Source organism: Psammomys obesus, unplaced genomic scaffold (assembly GCF_907164565.1).
Source record: "Psammomys obesus unplaced genomic scaffold, mPsaObe1.curated_primary_1811, whole genome shotgun sequence".
NCBI classification, from domain to species: Eukaryota; Metazoa; Chordata; class Mammalia; order Rodentia; family Muridae; genus Psammomys; species Psammomys obesus.
The window spans coordinates 7,796,412-7,811,812 of record NW_026596149.1 but is presented as its reverse complement, the minus strand read 5'-3'; the positions used below and the strand labels follow the sequence as shown (position 1 = coordinate 7,811,812).

At 39.7% G+C, this 15,401-nt stretch overlaps 1 protein-coding gene across 2 annotated transcripts in view; it reads right to left on the bottom strand.

Moving 5' to 3' along the window:
- Cubn (cubilin) overlaps positions 1 to 15,401 on the bottom strand; it is a 226,607-nt gene that overhangs the window by 63,060 nt on the left and 148,146 nt on the right. For both annotated transcript variants that reach the window (XM_055593908.1, XM_055593909.1), the window contains 7 exons: positions 14,548 to 14,738; positions 14,232 to 14,415; positions 8,711 to 8,885; positions 7,378 to 7,556; positions 6,018 to 6,227; positions 5,293 to 5,433; positions 4,435 to 4,616 (listed from right to left, as the gene is read on the bottom strand). In XM_055593908.1, coding sequence (XP_055449883.1) covers positions 4,435 to 4,616; positions 5,293 to 5,433; positions 6,018 to 6,227; positions 7,378 to 7,556; positions 8,711 to 8,885; positions 14,232 to 14,415; positions 14,548 to 14,738 — 1,262 coding nt within the window. The remainder of the gene's footprint in view (positions 1 to 4,434; positions 4,617 to 5,292; positions 5,434 to 6,017; positions 6,228 to 7,377; positions 7,557 to 8,710; positions 8,886 to 14,231; positions 14,416 to 14,547; positions 14,739 to 15,401) is intronic.

Genomic DNA, 15,401 nt, shown 5'->3' with positions numbered 1-15,401 from the left:
GGGGAGAGCAGTCTTACCAGGCCACAGAAGATGACAATGCAGCCACTCCTGATGTGATCTGATAGACTAAGATCAGAAGAAAGGAGAGGAGGACCTCCCCTATCAGTGGACTTGGGGAGGGGCATGCATGAAGAAGGGGGAGGAAGGGTGGGACCGGGAAGGGCTTATGGGGGGGATACAAAGTGAATAAACTGTAATTAATAATAAAAAAATAAAAAAAGAAAGAAATGGAATTCAGACATCCTCCTACAGAACTGAATTCCCAAAGTGATTCCGTGATGGATTTTTAGCCTCTCCAAGAGGAAAGATCTGAAGCCATCATATTTGCAGATCACTAATTACAAGTCAAGTTCTATCTCAGTTACTTCCACAAAGTCTAGTTACCAGGCTCAGGTGGGTACACTGAGCTGTCAATCAGCTTTTACACACATTACCTAAAAATGAATGAAGGATGACCAGGACTCTGGGGGAATATATAATATGAAATGCAGAGACCAATATAAATAGAGATGGAAACTGAAGGAAACAATATGAAACTTCAGAGAAGTAATTTGAAACTTCAAATTATGATTGTATAATAGTTTAATATGTGCATTTCAATGATTTTGGTACAGCAGGAATCATACAGGTCCTCAAAAGTTATCATCCACATCCGTGTCCTTAGGGACTTACAAGAGCATGTACCTCACTGAAAACAGGAAATTGACTAAGAAAGGAAATGTACAGCGTCATGAAGCCAGGTGGCCATTCCGGAAGAGAAAGGGGCTACAATTTCCCTACGATGGTGCAGGGAAATCCCAACACAATAGCTTCCATCAGGCTTGCTGCAGATGGACAAGGATTCACAGAAAGCTACTGGTGATAAAAATAGTCATGTGTGCCTTTGGTGGAAGATGTGTAAAACAAGTAGTGACTAACATCCATAGAATATAAAAATAGTACAACTGTTGTTACTATTATTTGAAAAAGCAGAAGGATGTGGCCACAGTGTACCACCTGGCTTAGCCTGAATGTAGTTTCCATAATTGTCCCGGTGTGAAGGCCAAAGGACCATCACCATGGAAGCTGTGATACCTGTGTTTTGTAGGGAAGCTGAAAGAATATGTAAACTGTGCATTCCCTATGTACATTTTTCATGGGAGGAACATAATTCCTCAGGGTCAATAGTAAGATGTGGGTGGATGAGACCCAAGACCAACTAAAGAGATGCAGAATAGAAATATCAGCTCAAAATAGTGCTGTAAATGCTACAAGAAGTAGATAGAATCCTAAAGAATAGATGCATTTGGCTTCCATGATTAGAAGTAGAAAAGTAAGGCCTAGCTATGCAATCTGTGACCATGTCAATTTTATTATTTGAGTTCTAAAACTGTGACTTATTTTCTCTTTCCTGTAGGTCATGTACATACTGTGGTGGCAAAATTCCTCATAATTATTAGATTTAACATGATATGAATCATAGACATAATTTCAAAGGGAGAAAAAAAAAACCCAAGCATGGGCTGGAGAACTGGCTCAGCCATTCAAGGCTAGGCTCACAACCATTAAAAAAAAAAAAAAAAAACCCACCATGTTAGCATATTCACAAAAATTTTAGTAATAGGTATGTTGAACACAAAAATTAGATATCTTTTATTTTCTGAACTTTAAAAAATATTGTTTACTAATCAGACATCATATTTAATCAAAAAACATTTTAAATTAGTATTTAAGGGAATTTGTATTGCTTGGCTAAAACTACCTAAAATTATGCAGGAGCTAGAAAAGCACACAACACATAATACTGTATACTGGCAGTGTTTAATCATTTTCTCCTTCATCTTTGCCTATATGTCCACACAGTAAGTAAAGGAAAAATGTTTCTCTATAATTAACAGCTTTGGACCACATGAGGGCTGTAGCATGTGCACATCTGTAAACATACATGCATAGTAAAGCATGTAAATAAAATGTAATTTAAGAAATTAACAGCCTTGGGTGGGGATGTAATCCAGTTGGGAAAACGCTTACTTAGAATTCACAAGTCCCAGGTTTAGTCTCCAGGAGCAACCATATAAACCAGGAGTGTGGCGCAAACCAGAAATCTCAGTACTCTGGAAGTGGAGCTGGAGAATCAGAAATTTAAGATTCATTCTCTGCATTGAACTGAGTTCTAAGCTAGTCTGGGCTACTTGTCACCTTCTCTCAAGGAAAAAGAAAAGAAAAGAAAAAAGAAAAAAGAAAGGGAGGGAGAGAGGGAAGGAGAAAGGGAGAGAAGGAAGGAAGAAACAAAAATATTACCCAGCATTCCCTGGCTTTCAAACATAAGCATAATACAACGGTTCCACACTGAGTATCTGGGAAAGACATTTCAGTACTTCAGATATTAAAACTGAGACAATAATTTGAAAGCACAATAAAGCCATGTTAAAAAAGGCAATATAAAGAGATGAGGGGATGTCATGGGAGGCTTTATTTTGAAATTTACTATTGAGCAGTAGACAACTAAATTGAAAATGAAAGTAGCTTTTTTTTTTTAATCTAATGATATTATTTCTACAATTCATTCATCAAACCCTTATCCCAAAGAGTATAGACCACTGGGTATTCACTAAGGAAACCTAGGGCTGGCCCTCATGGAGCTGGCATGAAATGCTGTGAAATGACAACACAGGGAAAGGGGCAGGTGAAGGTAGAGTTTGCTTCATATGGGGTTTTCATGAGGTGTTGGGGGTTGGCTACTAGAACAGAAATCTAAGGGAAGTGAAGAGATAACCAACCAGGCAACTATCTTGGAAAGAACAGTCTAGATAGAGGCCAAATTCAACAGTTAAGGCCTGATGTTGGAGGCTCATAGCATGATCAAGAACATGAAGAGAGGCTATCTGGGCCACAAGAGCAAAGAAAAAGTAGGGGTGGAGGGATGGGAGAGGAAGGACCAGCAGGTACTGCCAGGTTGGTGGGCCTTTGTTAGGATTTGGGATTCATCATAATGAGATGAGAGATCATTGCAGGATTTTTCAAAGGGAAAGTGATACGACTTCCTTACATGTGCCAGGCAAGGTTCCTACCACTGAGGTACACTCCTAGCCTCAACATGATCCTGGTTAGACTCTAAACCCATTATCCTTGCTGCCATGCTGAGAATTCGGGAAGACAAGGGTTGAAACAGAGACAAGCTAGGACTCATGGAACAATCCTAGTGAAGGGTGATGGAGCAGCAGTGGGCAGATAAGATGTTAGGTGCTGAACTTTTTCTAAGGCACAAACTATGGCTCTTGTGTATAGATGGGGTTATAAAGTATAGGAATTACAACTCTAAAACAAACATCAAGAATGTTTCCTAGAGCAATTAGAAATATTATTTACTTAGATAACACTGAAGAGGCCAGGAATGATTTTTCATGCCTTTAATACCAGCACTCAGGAGGCAGAGGCAGGTGGATCTCTGAATTTTAGGTTAGTCTGATCTACAGAGTGAGTACCAGGACAGCCAGGGTTACGCAGAGAAACCTTGTTTAGCTTGGGATGTTTGTGGGATTCTTAACTGTGGGAATGGGGGTATCTCTGACTCTTTTGCTTGCTCTTAAGACCCTTTTCCTTCTACTGGGTTGCCTCGTCCAGCCTTGATATAAGAGTTTGTGCCTAGCTTTACTATATCTTGTTATGCCATGTTTGGTTGACATCACTGGGAGGCTTGTTGTTTTCTAAAGGGAAACAAAGAAACAGTGGATCTGTAGGTGAGGGAAGGTAGGGTTGGGGAGGAGAAGGAGGGAAGGCTGCAGTCAGGATATATTACATGAGAGAAGAATAAATTTAAAAAATTTAAAGACTGAAAAGGGAGCAAGATAGGTAGATAAATAATACATCAATCTAATTCGGTAGTCTGTTAGTCTATGCATAGCTATTTTGATAAGTACATATATGTATATTTACACACATATGTATAAGTACATATATTCACACACATAGAACTATGTATATGTGTGTGAATCACTTCCCAGTCAACAACATATTTGTTATTCATACTCGTGGGTCTCACTTGCTTTCTTCAGCGTAGGGAAGCTAGGAATGCGGAGGATCTGTCTCTCACGTTTGAAGTTGTCCACACGGCAGGCCTACAGCCCTGCTTCTACCCAGGGTCCATCGGTGCCTCTGGCAGAGAACTAGCTTATGTAGAACCACTCATTCGCTTAAGCCTTGCTGGTTTCTGTCATATTTCATGATGGTTTGCTCTGAAAACTTATCCAACATATAACCTTTGTGCATGCAGTGATAGATGACAGTCTCTGAAGGAAGTTTATGACAATTTTGTTCTACCTAAAATACTCAGAATTGGTCTGAAATGCAGTTGCATTGGTGGCTATAGTTGGACCGTGCTTTCATACTACCCTTCTGAGCGAACACATCCCATATACTGTGGCACACTGTGCTCAGCCTGCAGGGAAGACTTACTATGAGGTGCTCATTGTCGCAGGACGGGTGGGTGCTCAGCCTCAAGTTGGTAAAAGTTAGGATGATCCGCCTTCCTTCTTGTACAGTGATGGTCCACTCGCACAACCAGGCATGGTAATTTGGGTTTGGGTAGTTGGGAGAAGTAAATGTGCCAGCAGGGCCATGTAAGTTCTCACCACACACTGAAAGACAGAGGAAAATTTTTAATCAAAGTATCTCTTTCTATAAGGGATGCTTTTAAAATTAGTTTTTAATGACTCATCTAGACAAAACTATTTGCCAATTGGCCTTTTATTTTTGTTACCATATGTGTAAGAGTACTCATTAGTATTCATTTCTTGACTTGTATTCATATCTGAATCCAGTTCTTTCCTCTATCAATATTTAACATTTGCTTCCATGGAAAATAATCCACTGGCAGCATTTAAATTATTTTCAAAGCCCAGAATGTATGACAGACAAACAAATAAAGCAAAATTAGGAAAGCTGAAGTCATTATTTTGTTTTTCAGACAAGATCTTTATTTTACCCAGGTTTGTTGGGGCATTTGGGAACGTGAGCTCTTGATAGTTCTAGGGCATTACAATGGATCACTTTTCTCAAGGTGGGTATAGCAGGAAAGTTCCATCTCCTCTCCACATCTCTCATGATACAAGTTACTTCCTTTGTGGCATTTATGCCAGTGATAACTTTTCATTAGTTGGTGACTGTTTATTAGCATTGTCTTTCAACTTATTTTAAGAGTCAAGAAGACAAAAATCACATTTTCTTTTTTAAATTGTTGTTATAACAGTGCCTAGCATAGTGTCTATTCTCCATAGGAGATCAGACCCTTTTCTAAGGGGTCACTGAACTTACCTTCACTGCTGGACTTAAACTGCAGCCTAAATCCTGAGGCAGTGACAGAGTCATCAGTGACAAACCTGACTGAAGCAACATTGCTAGAAGTTTCGACACTGCTAGGAATGGAGTCTCCACAGTATCTGCCCAAAACATTTTCTGTAAGAGTCAAATATTTAGTTAAGTGTAATTTATTAAGGGTAATTTATTTCTATTAATCTTCATTTAAGTTGTTTTGCATGGACAGAGAAAATAAAATCTTATTATTTGTTCATGAAGAAAATGGCAACCACTGTTAAAGAAATCATGAAGCCAATATATTCAAATATATGCAGATGTATAAAAAGTGGAACCAATCAGGGTGAATCTCAGCCTAATGAGGAAGGCTTTCTCACATGGTTAGAGAAAGGAGATGCGCTGTCCCTCCCTCTCCTCATGTTCAGGAGGCTCCTTCAATAACCACATGTGCACTGAGGGGTCTCCACAGGAGGAGGGTGCCATCCCAGTACAAGGCTCTTTCGTGGGCTTTCCAGGATGACTATAGAATGGCTATTTGGATTCTGAGCAGCCTTCATTATCTGTTAGAATCACAGAAGAGAGCTGCTGATTTTGCCCAGAACCCAGGAATTTACATTTCTCTGAAGACATTGGGTACACCTTTGCCTTTGTCAGAGGTAAAAATGCTTTAGCGGTTGAACACATTCAGAAGGAAACACCCACAAAGAAAGCAGTATTTTACTGACCAGAGGTTTTGTTTTCCAAGATCTCTACATAGTCTTTTGTACAACCAGGGGAACTCTGCAGGTGAAAATCTTCAAAATGGATGGTGAGGTAGTGTCCTGGGAGGCCCCGGATATGCCACTGACAAAACAAATTGTTTCCATAAGGAAGGGTTGGGTGCCCAGTGCTCTGGATGACTCCACTCTTTCCTGAGACTGTTCCTCCACATGGAGCTACAAAACACACACACACAAATGATATCCTGTTATGAATTACTTTTTTATTATAAGCTATTATAATATATGACTTTTAGGAGCCAAGTGAATATTAACAGAAACTGAAAAATCTGAAAATATCTACTTAAAGTTTTCCTAATTATTTGAAATGTACTGTGGATGGAGAGAAAGATACCACAAGCCTACCTAGTAAATGGATGATGACTGTGGAATGTCCTATTCTGCAATGTCACATTCATGCTTTTGGGACAGCACCCAAGAGCTATTACTTGTATGTAAAATTCATCCAGGAAGCAATGATAGAATGATAAGGCCTAGTACCCTCTGCTGATTATTCCAAATACTGTCCACACTCTTCTGGAAGGAGCACGGTTGGTTGGCTGGTGAGTGCTGACGTCCACCACTCAAGTTAACTATTAAATACACACTGCATTGCAGTGAATAGTCTAATAGGACTTGAAAATTACTATTCAGTTATTGTTTATCAGTTGGATAGTAGTTAGATGAACCTATATACAATTTAACTTAGGATATAAGGTAAGTCGTATAGGTTAAGTACTGTTAAAACTAGACTTTCTGAGCTTTTGCTGATTTATATATTTGTTTTGAGAGTATTCAGACCCACTAAAAGCTAAATTATATACAATATGTGCTATTATATACTTGGACTGAATTTTCAATATGTGTGTCATTTTTTTAAAAAATAAAGAAATCAAACAAACTCCAGGGGAATAATGTACTTTAATAGAGTAACTGTCTTGGCATCGCACATTCAGAAGGAAAAGGCCTGATCATTCTATGGATGCCACAAGGTGTTTCAAGGCATTGTCCAAGGACAGCTGTTGGATCACTAAAGAATGTTATTACGTGTAAGTATACGATACTTATTCCATGGTAAGAGAAAGAAACAAAGTTTCAGACTGAAAATATTTTATATACACAAATTAGGAAAATATAGGACACTAACGTTTTAATAAAAATCGCATTTTAGCATAATATGAAATAACTTAAAATTGGCCATGACATTGTGAATTTATGCGATAGTCTTCTTCCTACTATTAAAGTTAGGCAGATGAAAGGTATGGTAGAGTCTAGCCTGTAGTGTTCTCCTGCACCGCTTTTTCCTACTTGAAAATAAAACATTTACCTGTGGAGTACTTGGCCTTGAATCCTATGTAGCCGGAACCACCGTTAGTCTGGAATTTCAAGTACATAAGTTCTCTTGAGGACACCCTGCTGTGAGGCAAAGAGTGCCCACACAATTTGGAAAGCACCGGGGCGTTTGAGTCAGCTCCGTCACGCAATTCCAGGTAACTTGAAGAACAGCTAGCAGAAAGAAATTATCAAACTTACAAAGCCAGTTTATTTGACTTATTTTGTTAGTGAAGATTTTTTCTTCAAGGACATTACTAAATCATCATTCCAGTATTATAGGACAACACAGACAGAGTCTCTTTAAGCTTCCGGGTGTTTTCAAATGTCATACATTTGTCTAATGACAGTACAAGTTTACACGAGTGACTGAAGAAGACAGCTTTTACACTGGACAATAGTTCCTTCTATGGTCTGTATTTGTATTATAAATACAAAAGTCATTTCAGATGAACTGTAGTTGGCTAAAGTAAAATTTGTCAGATATGATAATTGAATATATTTTATTGAGAAGGATCAACCTATCTTAGAAGTCCCATGGCTATGGCTATTGAGGGGCACAGTTGCACTCTGTGTCCATAAAGGAAAATAAGTCTTCACTAATGTTTCCTAATAAGGTCAAGCCAGACAGACCATGACTACTTTCTGGAAAAACAAATCATATTTGGAGTAAAAAAAATCAATGAGTAGAAGCTCTCTTGTGACATGTATTCATGCAAATATAGGGTATTTTAGATAAATGACAAAGAAACCATAGGTCTGTGGGTCAGCTTTGAATTTTGCTTTGTTTTCACAAACTATGTAGCTTTCCTTGGTTTTTAGCACGATCATACATGCTGTCTGAGTTATGACCCTTCAAGAATCCCAACACAACCACAACAGGAAATTGTAGAGTGCTTGCTTAAGTCCTGTTTGTGGCACTGGTGGACTCTAGCACCATGCCACACAAATTCTTATTTGTCAAGCAGACATTTATCATATGTGACACTGAATCTGAAGCTGGACGATAATGCTCATATTACTGAAATTGTATTTTTCCTGTGGGAGGAAGAACAAATGACATAAATCTCAAGCAGTTACCCTCCGTGTCTCTTAGAGGAAGTGTTGAGGGTCAGGACAGACAGTGTCAGTACACATAATCTACTCAGCTGGTGGAAGTAGTGGCCAGGCAGGGCTTTGAGGCTCCAGGCATTAACATAGCTCTTTGTTCCTATATTTTTCTGGGCAGTAGGTACTGCCGAGCAGAGAAGAAGTAAATTTTCTTCAGACATAACAGCTAAATAATATTAACTTTGGGTTGGAGGAACATTGAATTCGAAGCGACCTACCTGGGTGTTTCTTCAATATTGAATTGATCTTCAAATTGGAGCTGTATGCTTTTCCCCGGAGGCGCCTCTAAAATCCAAATGCATTCAGCGTGCTGGGGATAATTAGCAGGGTAGTTGGGGGAGGTAACATATCCATCAGAGTCAGCACCATGGACGTAGATCCTGCCCCCACAGGCTGTCAAGAAAGAGTTAAATCAGTCTACAGTCTGGTGAATGAGGACATAGTCAGCTACCACAATTGCTGTTCACCACCAGTTTGTCTGTGTCTTTCCTCTGAGCTTCCTTTCATCCGAATTATCTTCATGTTCTTTTTAAGCAAGTAAATTGAATTTCCTGTAAAATGAGTTACACGTATGTTCCCTTTTATTCTATCAAAGCATTTTATTTACTCTGCTCTTTTTGCTAGGTCAGGTGTTATATTTTAAAATTGTGTGTAAGGGGGTGATGTTTGCTTATTTATTTGCTTTTAACTTTATTTTATTTTTACCTTATGGGTGTGGGTGTTTTGCCTGCATGTTTGTCTGTATACCACATGCATATCTGGTGACATTTGAGGCGAGAAGAGAGCATTAGATCCTCTGAAAGTGAGTTACAGACAGTTGTGAGTTGCCAAATGGGTGCTGGGAATTGAATCTGGGTCTTCTAGAAAAGCAGCCAGTGCAGCTGGTATTCTTAAACCCTGATTCATCTTTCTGGCCCACTTGTTTGTATTCTGAGACAGTCTTGGGTGAGCCCTCTCTGTCTATGCTACTGACGCTGACTTGAATTGTTGAGACTCTTACATCCTTCTCTCATGAGCTGGGATTATAGGCACTTACCACCATGCCCACATTCAAATTATTTATTCTGATTGAAAATTTTATTTTTCACTAAAGCTAACAAAATGATGATTATACAAAGTGTGTCCAGCCTCACATAAATATGTTAGCTAAAGTTCTACAAAGCTGCATGACTGATTAGAACTTCCAAGATTGTAGAGTTGTATTATTACAATTGAGCCACATCATCTTTGGCTATCTTTGGAGTCCTTAATATTCATTTAATGTCCACCTGTGCTTGATCTAACATCCATTTTCATGACTATTAGATAAATCCTGTTGACATATACTAATAGATCCCTAACTTCACCAACCCACAGGCTAGGAATATCATCATTAGCATCTAAGGTCACTAGCAATTTCATTGCTTTGTTATAAACCTGTTGCCTGTTGACGCCACCAATGTATTTGAAAGTGCCTTTGCTGTTGGTGCTCTGTTCAGGAAGTTGTCTCCTGTGCCAATGAGCTTAAGGCTTTTGCCCCCTTTTTCTTCTAAGCCGTTTAGTGTGTCTGGTTTTATGTTGAGGCCTTTGATCAACTTGGACTTTAGTTTTATGCAGGGTGATAAGTATGGATGTATTTGCATTTTTCTACACGTAGATGTCCACTTAGACCAGCACCATTTGTTGAAGATGCTATCTTTTTTCCATTGTATGGTTTTGGCATCTTTGTCAAAGATCAGGTGTCCATAAGTGTGTGGGTTTATTTCTGGGTCTTCTATTTGATTCCATTGATCCACCAGCCAGTTTCTATGCTCAATCTTCATTTAGAAAGGCAAACAGGATAGACATCAGAAGAAGGTGAAAACAAGGAACAAGACAGAAGCCTATCACAGAGGGTCTCTGAATGACTCAACCCAGTAGTGTGTATAAAAGCAGATGCTGAGGCTCATAGCCAAACTTTGGCCAGAGTGCAGGGAATCTTATGAAAGAATGGGGAGTTAGTAAGGCCTGAAAAGAACAGGAGCTCCACAAGGAGAGCAACAGAACCAAGAAATCTAGGCCCAGGGGTCTTTTCTGAGACTGATACACCAATCAAGGACCATGCATGGAGATAACCTAGAAGCCCTGCTCAAATGTAGGCCAGGGCAGCTCAGTCTCCAAGTGGGGAACAGGGACTGTCTCTGACATGAACTTAGTGGCTGGCTCTTTGATCCACTCCCCCTGAGGGGGGAGCAGCCTTACCAGGCCACAGAGGAAGACAATGCAGCCAGTCCTGATGAGACCTGATAAGCTAGGGTCAGATGGAAGGGGAGGAGGACCTCCCCTATCAGTGGACTTGGAGAGGAGCATGGGAGGAGATGAGGGAGGAAAGGTGGGATTGGGAGGGAATGAGGGAAGGGGCTATAGCTGGGATACAAAGTGAATAAACTGCAATTAATATAAAAATTATATGTACAGCTTTTTTTTGTTCTGTTACTATAAAAACTTCATGACATTGTTACGATGTTTTTTAGGATAAAGCTTCAAAGAGTCCAGGGCCAAGGTGTACCACTACGAGAGGACTACACACAATGAATCTAGGGCAAGAGGTTTATTGGGGATGTGGTACAGCAAAAAGACTATCTCAGAATTGGGACCTGAGAGAGAGAGATAGAGACATACAGAGAGACAGAGACTGAGAAACAAAGAAAATGAACAGAAAAGAAATAAGATAAAGGCAAAGAGGAGGGCGCTGTGATGCCCAGAGGGATTACTTATAGTGTACACGTGTTGCTACACAACTTTAAGGACTGTGGAAGTGTGCCGTACCTGGTAAGCTGCCCACTGCTGAGCTGCTGAAAGGCAGGCCAGCAGGATCCTAAATTTACCACATAATATTCGAGGAACATTATATTTGAGGATAACCTAATTCTGTTTTCTCAGGTCATGGAAATTCACATTTGGAGTCCATAATAAATTTTCTTTATTCCCTTTTGACGAGAGCCATGTTTCTACATCAGTAAATACGTCCCCATCACTTAGATGAGTGAGGAAGTATGCAAACAGTCATGATTTCCCGCTGAAAGCTCAGTGCAGACCTGTGACCTCAATATGTTTTCTTAAGACTAAGGGCTGGCGAGATGAATCAAGAGGTAAAAATCATTTGCTATGCAAACCTTATGAAGTTCAGTTTCTTAGAACCTTTGTAAAAGCAAGAAGTGGTAGCAAGGATTAGCATGTGTTTGTAACCCCGGAGCTCCCAGAATGCAACAGGAAGCAGAAGCATGAGAATCCCCAGACACTTGGCCAGGGAAAGTACACAGTGCAGAGGCAAACACAAGAGATCCTGCCTCAAAACTAAGGAGAACATTGAGGACTGATACTCTAGATGAATTTGTGGGTTGACTACTTTGGGGGTCAAACAACCTTTTCACAGAAGCCGCCTAAGACCATCAGGAAACACAAATAGTTACATTATGATTCATAACAGCAGCAAAATTACAGTTATGAAGTAGCAACAAAAATAATCTTATGTGGTCATAAGATTGTGGGGCTCACAACAACATGAGAAACTGTATTAAAGTTACAGCATTGGGAAGGTGGAGAACCCCTGATCGAGATCATCCTCTGACCCCTCACATGAGAGTGCTTGCTTTGGAGGCAACAGTCTTTTCACGCAGCCCTGGCTAGCCTGGAATTCACTACATGACCAGACTGACCTTAAACTTGTAGTCATTCAGGAGAATAACTCCTGCCTCTGCCTTCTGAGAACTAGAATTACAAGTTCCTTGCTCTTTTCTTTTAAGTGGCCTACTACTATTCAAAACATGAACTTTATGGTTGTGTTCAATTCTAGATGTTTGTAGAAACTGAAATCATTGAAGATATTTATTCTCCAGATGCAACTCTTGAGCAATCTTCTAGTTGCTTCTTATAACTCAACATTCATCCAAAGGTAACAGATGGGGAGAGAACATGATCCAGGGATACAGGACTGTCATGGGAAGAGGTGACAGTTATGAATGAATTGATTCTGAATAGTGACAAATGAGGGACTAAAAGTTGACAGGATTCTCAGATGATACATTTTATGTTTCAGTTAAAACTCCATGTAGAACTGGGAATCCCTCGTTCTCCTACAAGTTCTATACCCAGAGATGTCTTTTTTATAATTATTTGAAACCTATTACAGCTAACATGAAGACCTACACCTTCCTTTCCGTCCGTATCCCTCAGCTTCTCAGACATCAAACCCTTAGTTTACTTGTGGCAGCATTCCTCCTCAGGCCATCCTGTGCCTCCTGCCAGAGGGCTTCCCCACAGTGCCAGAGAGCCCCGGGAATCTTTCTGCGAGGTCTTCCATATTTTCATTCTAAAGAACTCCTTGGTTGCCCCATAGCGTTTGGTTTAAACCATAGTCCATTGTTTGATCATTCCCATACTTTATCAGCCCCAGCTCGATCTCTCTGCTCACCTCTGTGTCGCTCATTCTACTAGACACCTTTAAGGGACATAATTCAGGCATTTCAGGATGAGCATGTGTCAGTCTAGCACCCTGTGTTCACCTAGCTGTTACTCATGCTCCTTCATCCTGTCTCTCCACTTCTACCTCCAAGTGACCTGAAAATGTACTCAATTCCTTACTTATAACATCTTTGAACATGGCCTCTTTTCTGTCTTCTTACTGACATTGCCTTGGTGCACCAGGAGGCAACTGAATCCATTGCTTGTCTTGGGCCTTGATCAAGACATTAAATGGTTTTGGGGCAGGTGATTAATACAGATTTTTGTTTCCTTTTCTTTTCCCCAATGAAGAAATGATGCTGACATTCTGAATTCTCTCACATTTCAGATAACGTATAATAAAACCATGGTTTCAGTTAGGCATGGTGGCACATGCTCATAATTCTAGCATTTGGGATGTCAAGGCAGGAAGATCAGGGATTCAAGGCCACCTTCAGCTTACAGAGTGAATTCTAGGCTACCTTGAGCTGTATGAGACCCTATTTCAAACAACGTAAGCAGTAGAAATAGCAACAACAACAACAACAAAATCCCGTGGTTTTACTAAGATCAACATACTTTTTGAAGGGTATTCGAGAATCTGGAATTAAGATCACATAATCATTCCTGACATTGAATTTGGAGGACACGTGGAGACTTGGTTTTGCTGTTTATACTCCACTGACATTTAGTTAAAAGGTACTAAAAAGTAAATGGCATAAAAATCAAAACCATTACAGTATAATTAAATACAATTATAATTAAACATAATTAAGAATAATTACATAAAGATTCCTGCTGCAATATAGTAATACATGAGTAATAACTAAGAAAATAACAAAAGAATCATAGGTTAGTGTTCACTATAATGGAAGAACACAAATGATGATGAAGGAAGGAGAGCTTGGTCCTACCATGCTACTGTAACTTGGCTTGAGGTAGATATCTCATCATGGAAAGAGCTAAAGAATTTCAAGGCCCTTTAAGATCAGCTCATTTTTTACACATGGAGAATTCACCTTCACCAGTAACTGGAAAAAAACCATACGAACAATAACTTGGAAAATTCAAAACTTCATTTTACTTACCTGTAAAGCATTATGCTGAATAGTTAGTGTGCAAAGCATGCTCTAAGTCCTAGATCAATCATAGACAGTTGTTCTTAACACTATGGATGGCTTTTACCTCAGAAAACTTTGAATTTTTCCCCCTAAAATCCATCTCAACAAAAACCAAGCAATCGCAGGAAAAATACAGAATTCTAAGGGAAATACTTACCTACACTTTTTGCCTCATATCTGATCTTAAATCCTTGTCCACCATTACTATTATCAGAAATGAACTGAACAAACATTTCATTGTCTGAGGTGAACAGAGTTGATGGAGTATAAACTCCACAGAAGCGACCATTTCCTCCAGGAGGTCCCAAGGGTGGAGAACGGTTATCTGGCCCATTTCTTACCTGGAAAGATATTAAAGTTGCACAACAACCTTTATATTGCAAAAGAGAATAAGAAGCCTTTCAGTTTGCATACTAAAATGGTTAGATTTAAGTCTGCAGAGAGAGCGACTACAAAGAGTAACGAGTACCTACCACCAGGTAATCCCCTTGGCTGCACGAAGCGTCTCTATTTTGAATCTGGAAAGGCTGCTCAAAATGGGCGGCAATGGTCAGACCACTCTGGACCCGAATGTGCCAGGAACAGTTGAGATTAGGAATGTAGGTATCTGGGTACTTGGGGGATGTGATAGTCCCTCTGTCTGCATGCAAATAGCCACCACAGCCTTCCCAAGAAGAAAGAAAAGTAGGTTATTTAGATAATATTGACAATGAGGTTTTTCTATTTTTTGCCCCCCATCCTCCCCATTGAGGATTTTCTAATGTGAGCAGCAGATGAAAAATTTGAAACTAATTGGGATCAAGAAATGATTTGAGGCACAATCATTAAAAGGGCACACACTGTTGGACACTCAGTGTTGGGGTTAAGATCTGAGCCACAGAGTAAAGATCACTTACTTTCACAAAAGCTCACTTTACAGAGACAGAAGACATGGTAAACACAAATGTCTACTATGTGAAAAAGCAGTATGTCCAATCAAGAAAAATGAAAAGGTAAGGGAGAGACATACTCTGCTGTTGGGGAACTTAAGAGACGTAACAACTGAGCAGAGACTTGGAGGGAAAAAGGAGTCAAACTGGGTGAGCTTGGAGAAGAAAAACATAGCAAACCAGAAAACAGTATAAAGACTTGATATGGTAAGAGGAGCCTCATGGGACTCGGAATGAGGTAGCACATACAATTCAGTAAGTAGCTTGATGAGGCTAAATGGAAGCACAGAGGACTTATTCTGCATGGGAATGGAAAGGCTTTATAGATCACCTGTGTATCTATTATCTATCATCTATCTATCTATCTATCTATCTATCTATCTATCTATCTATCTATC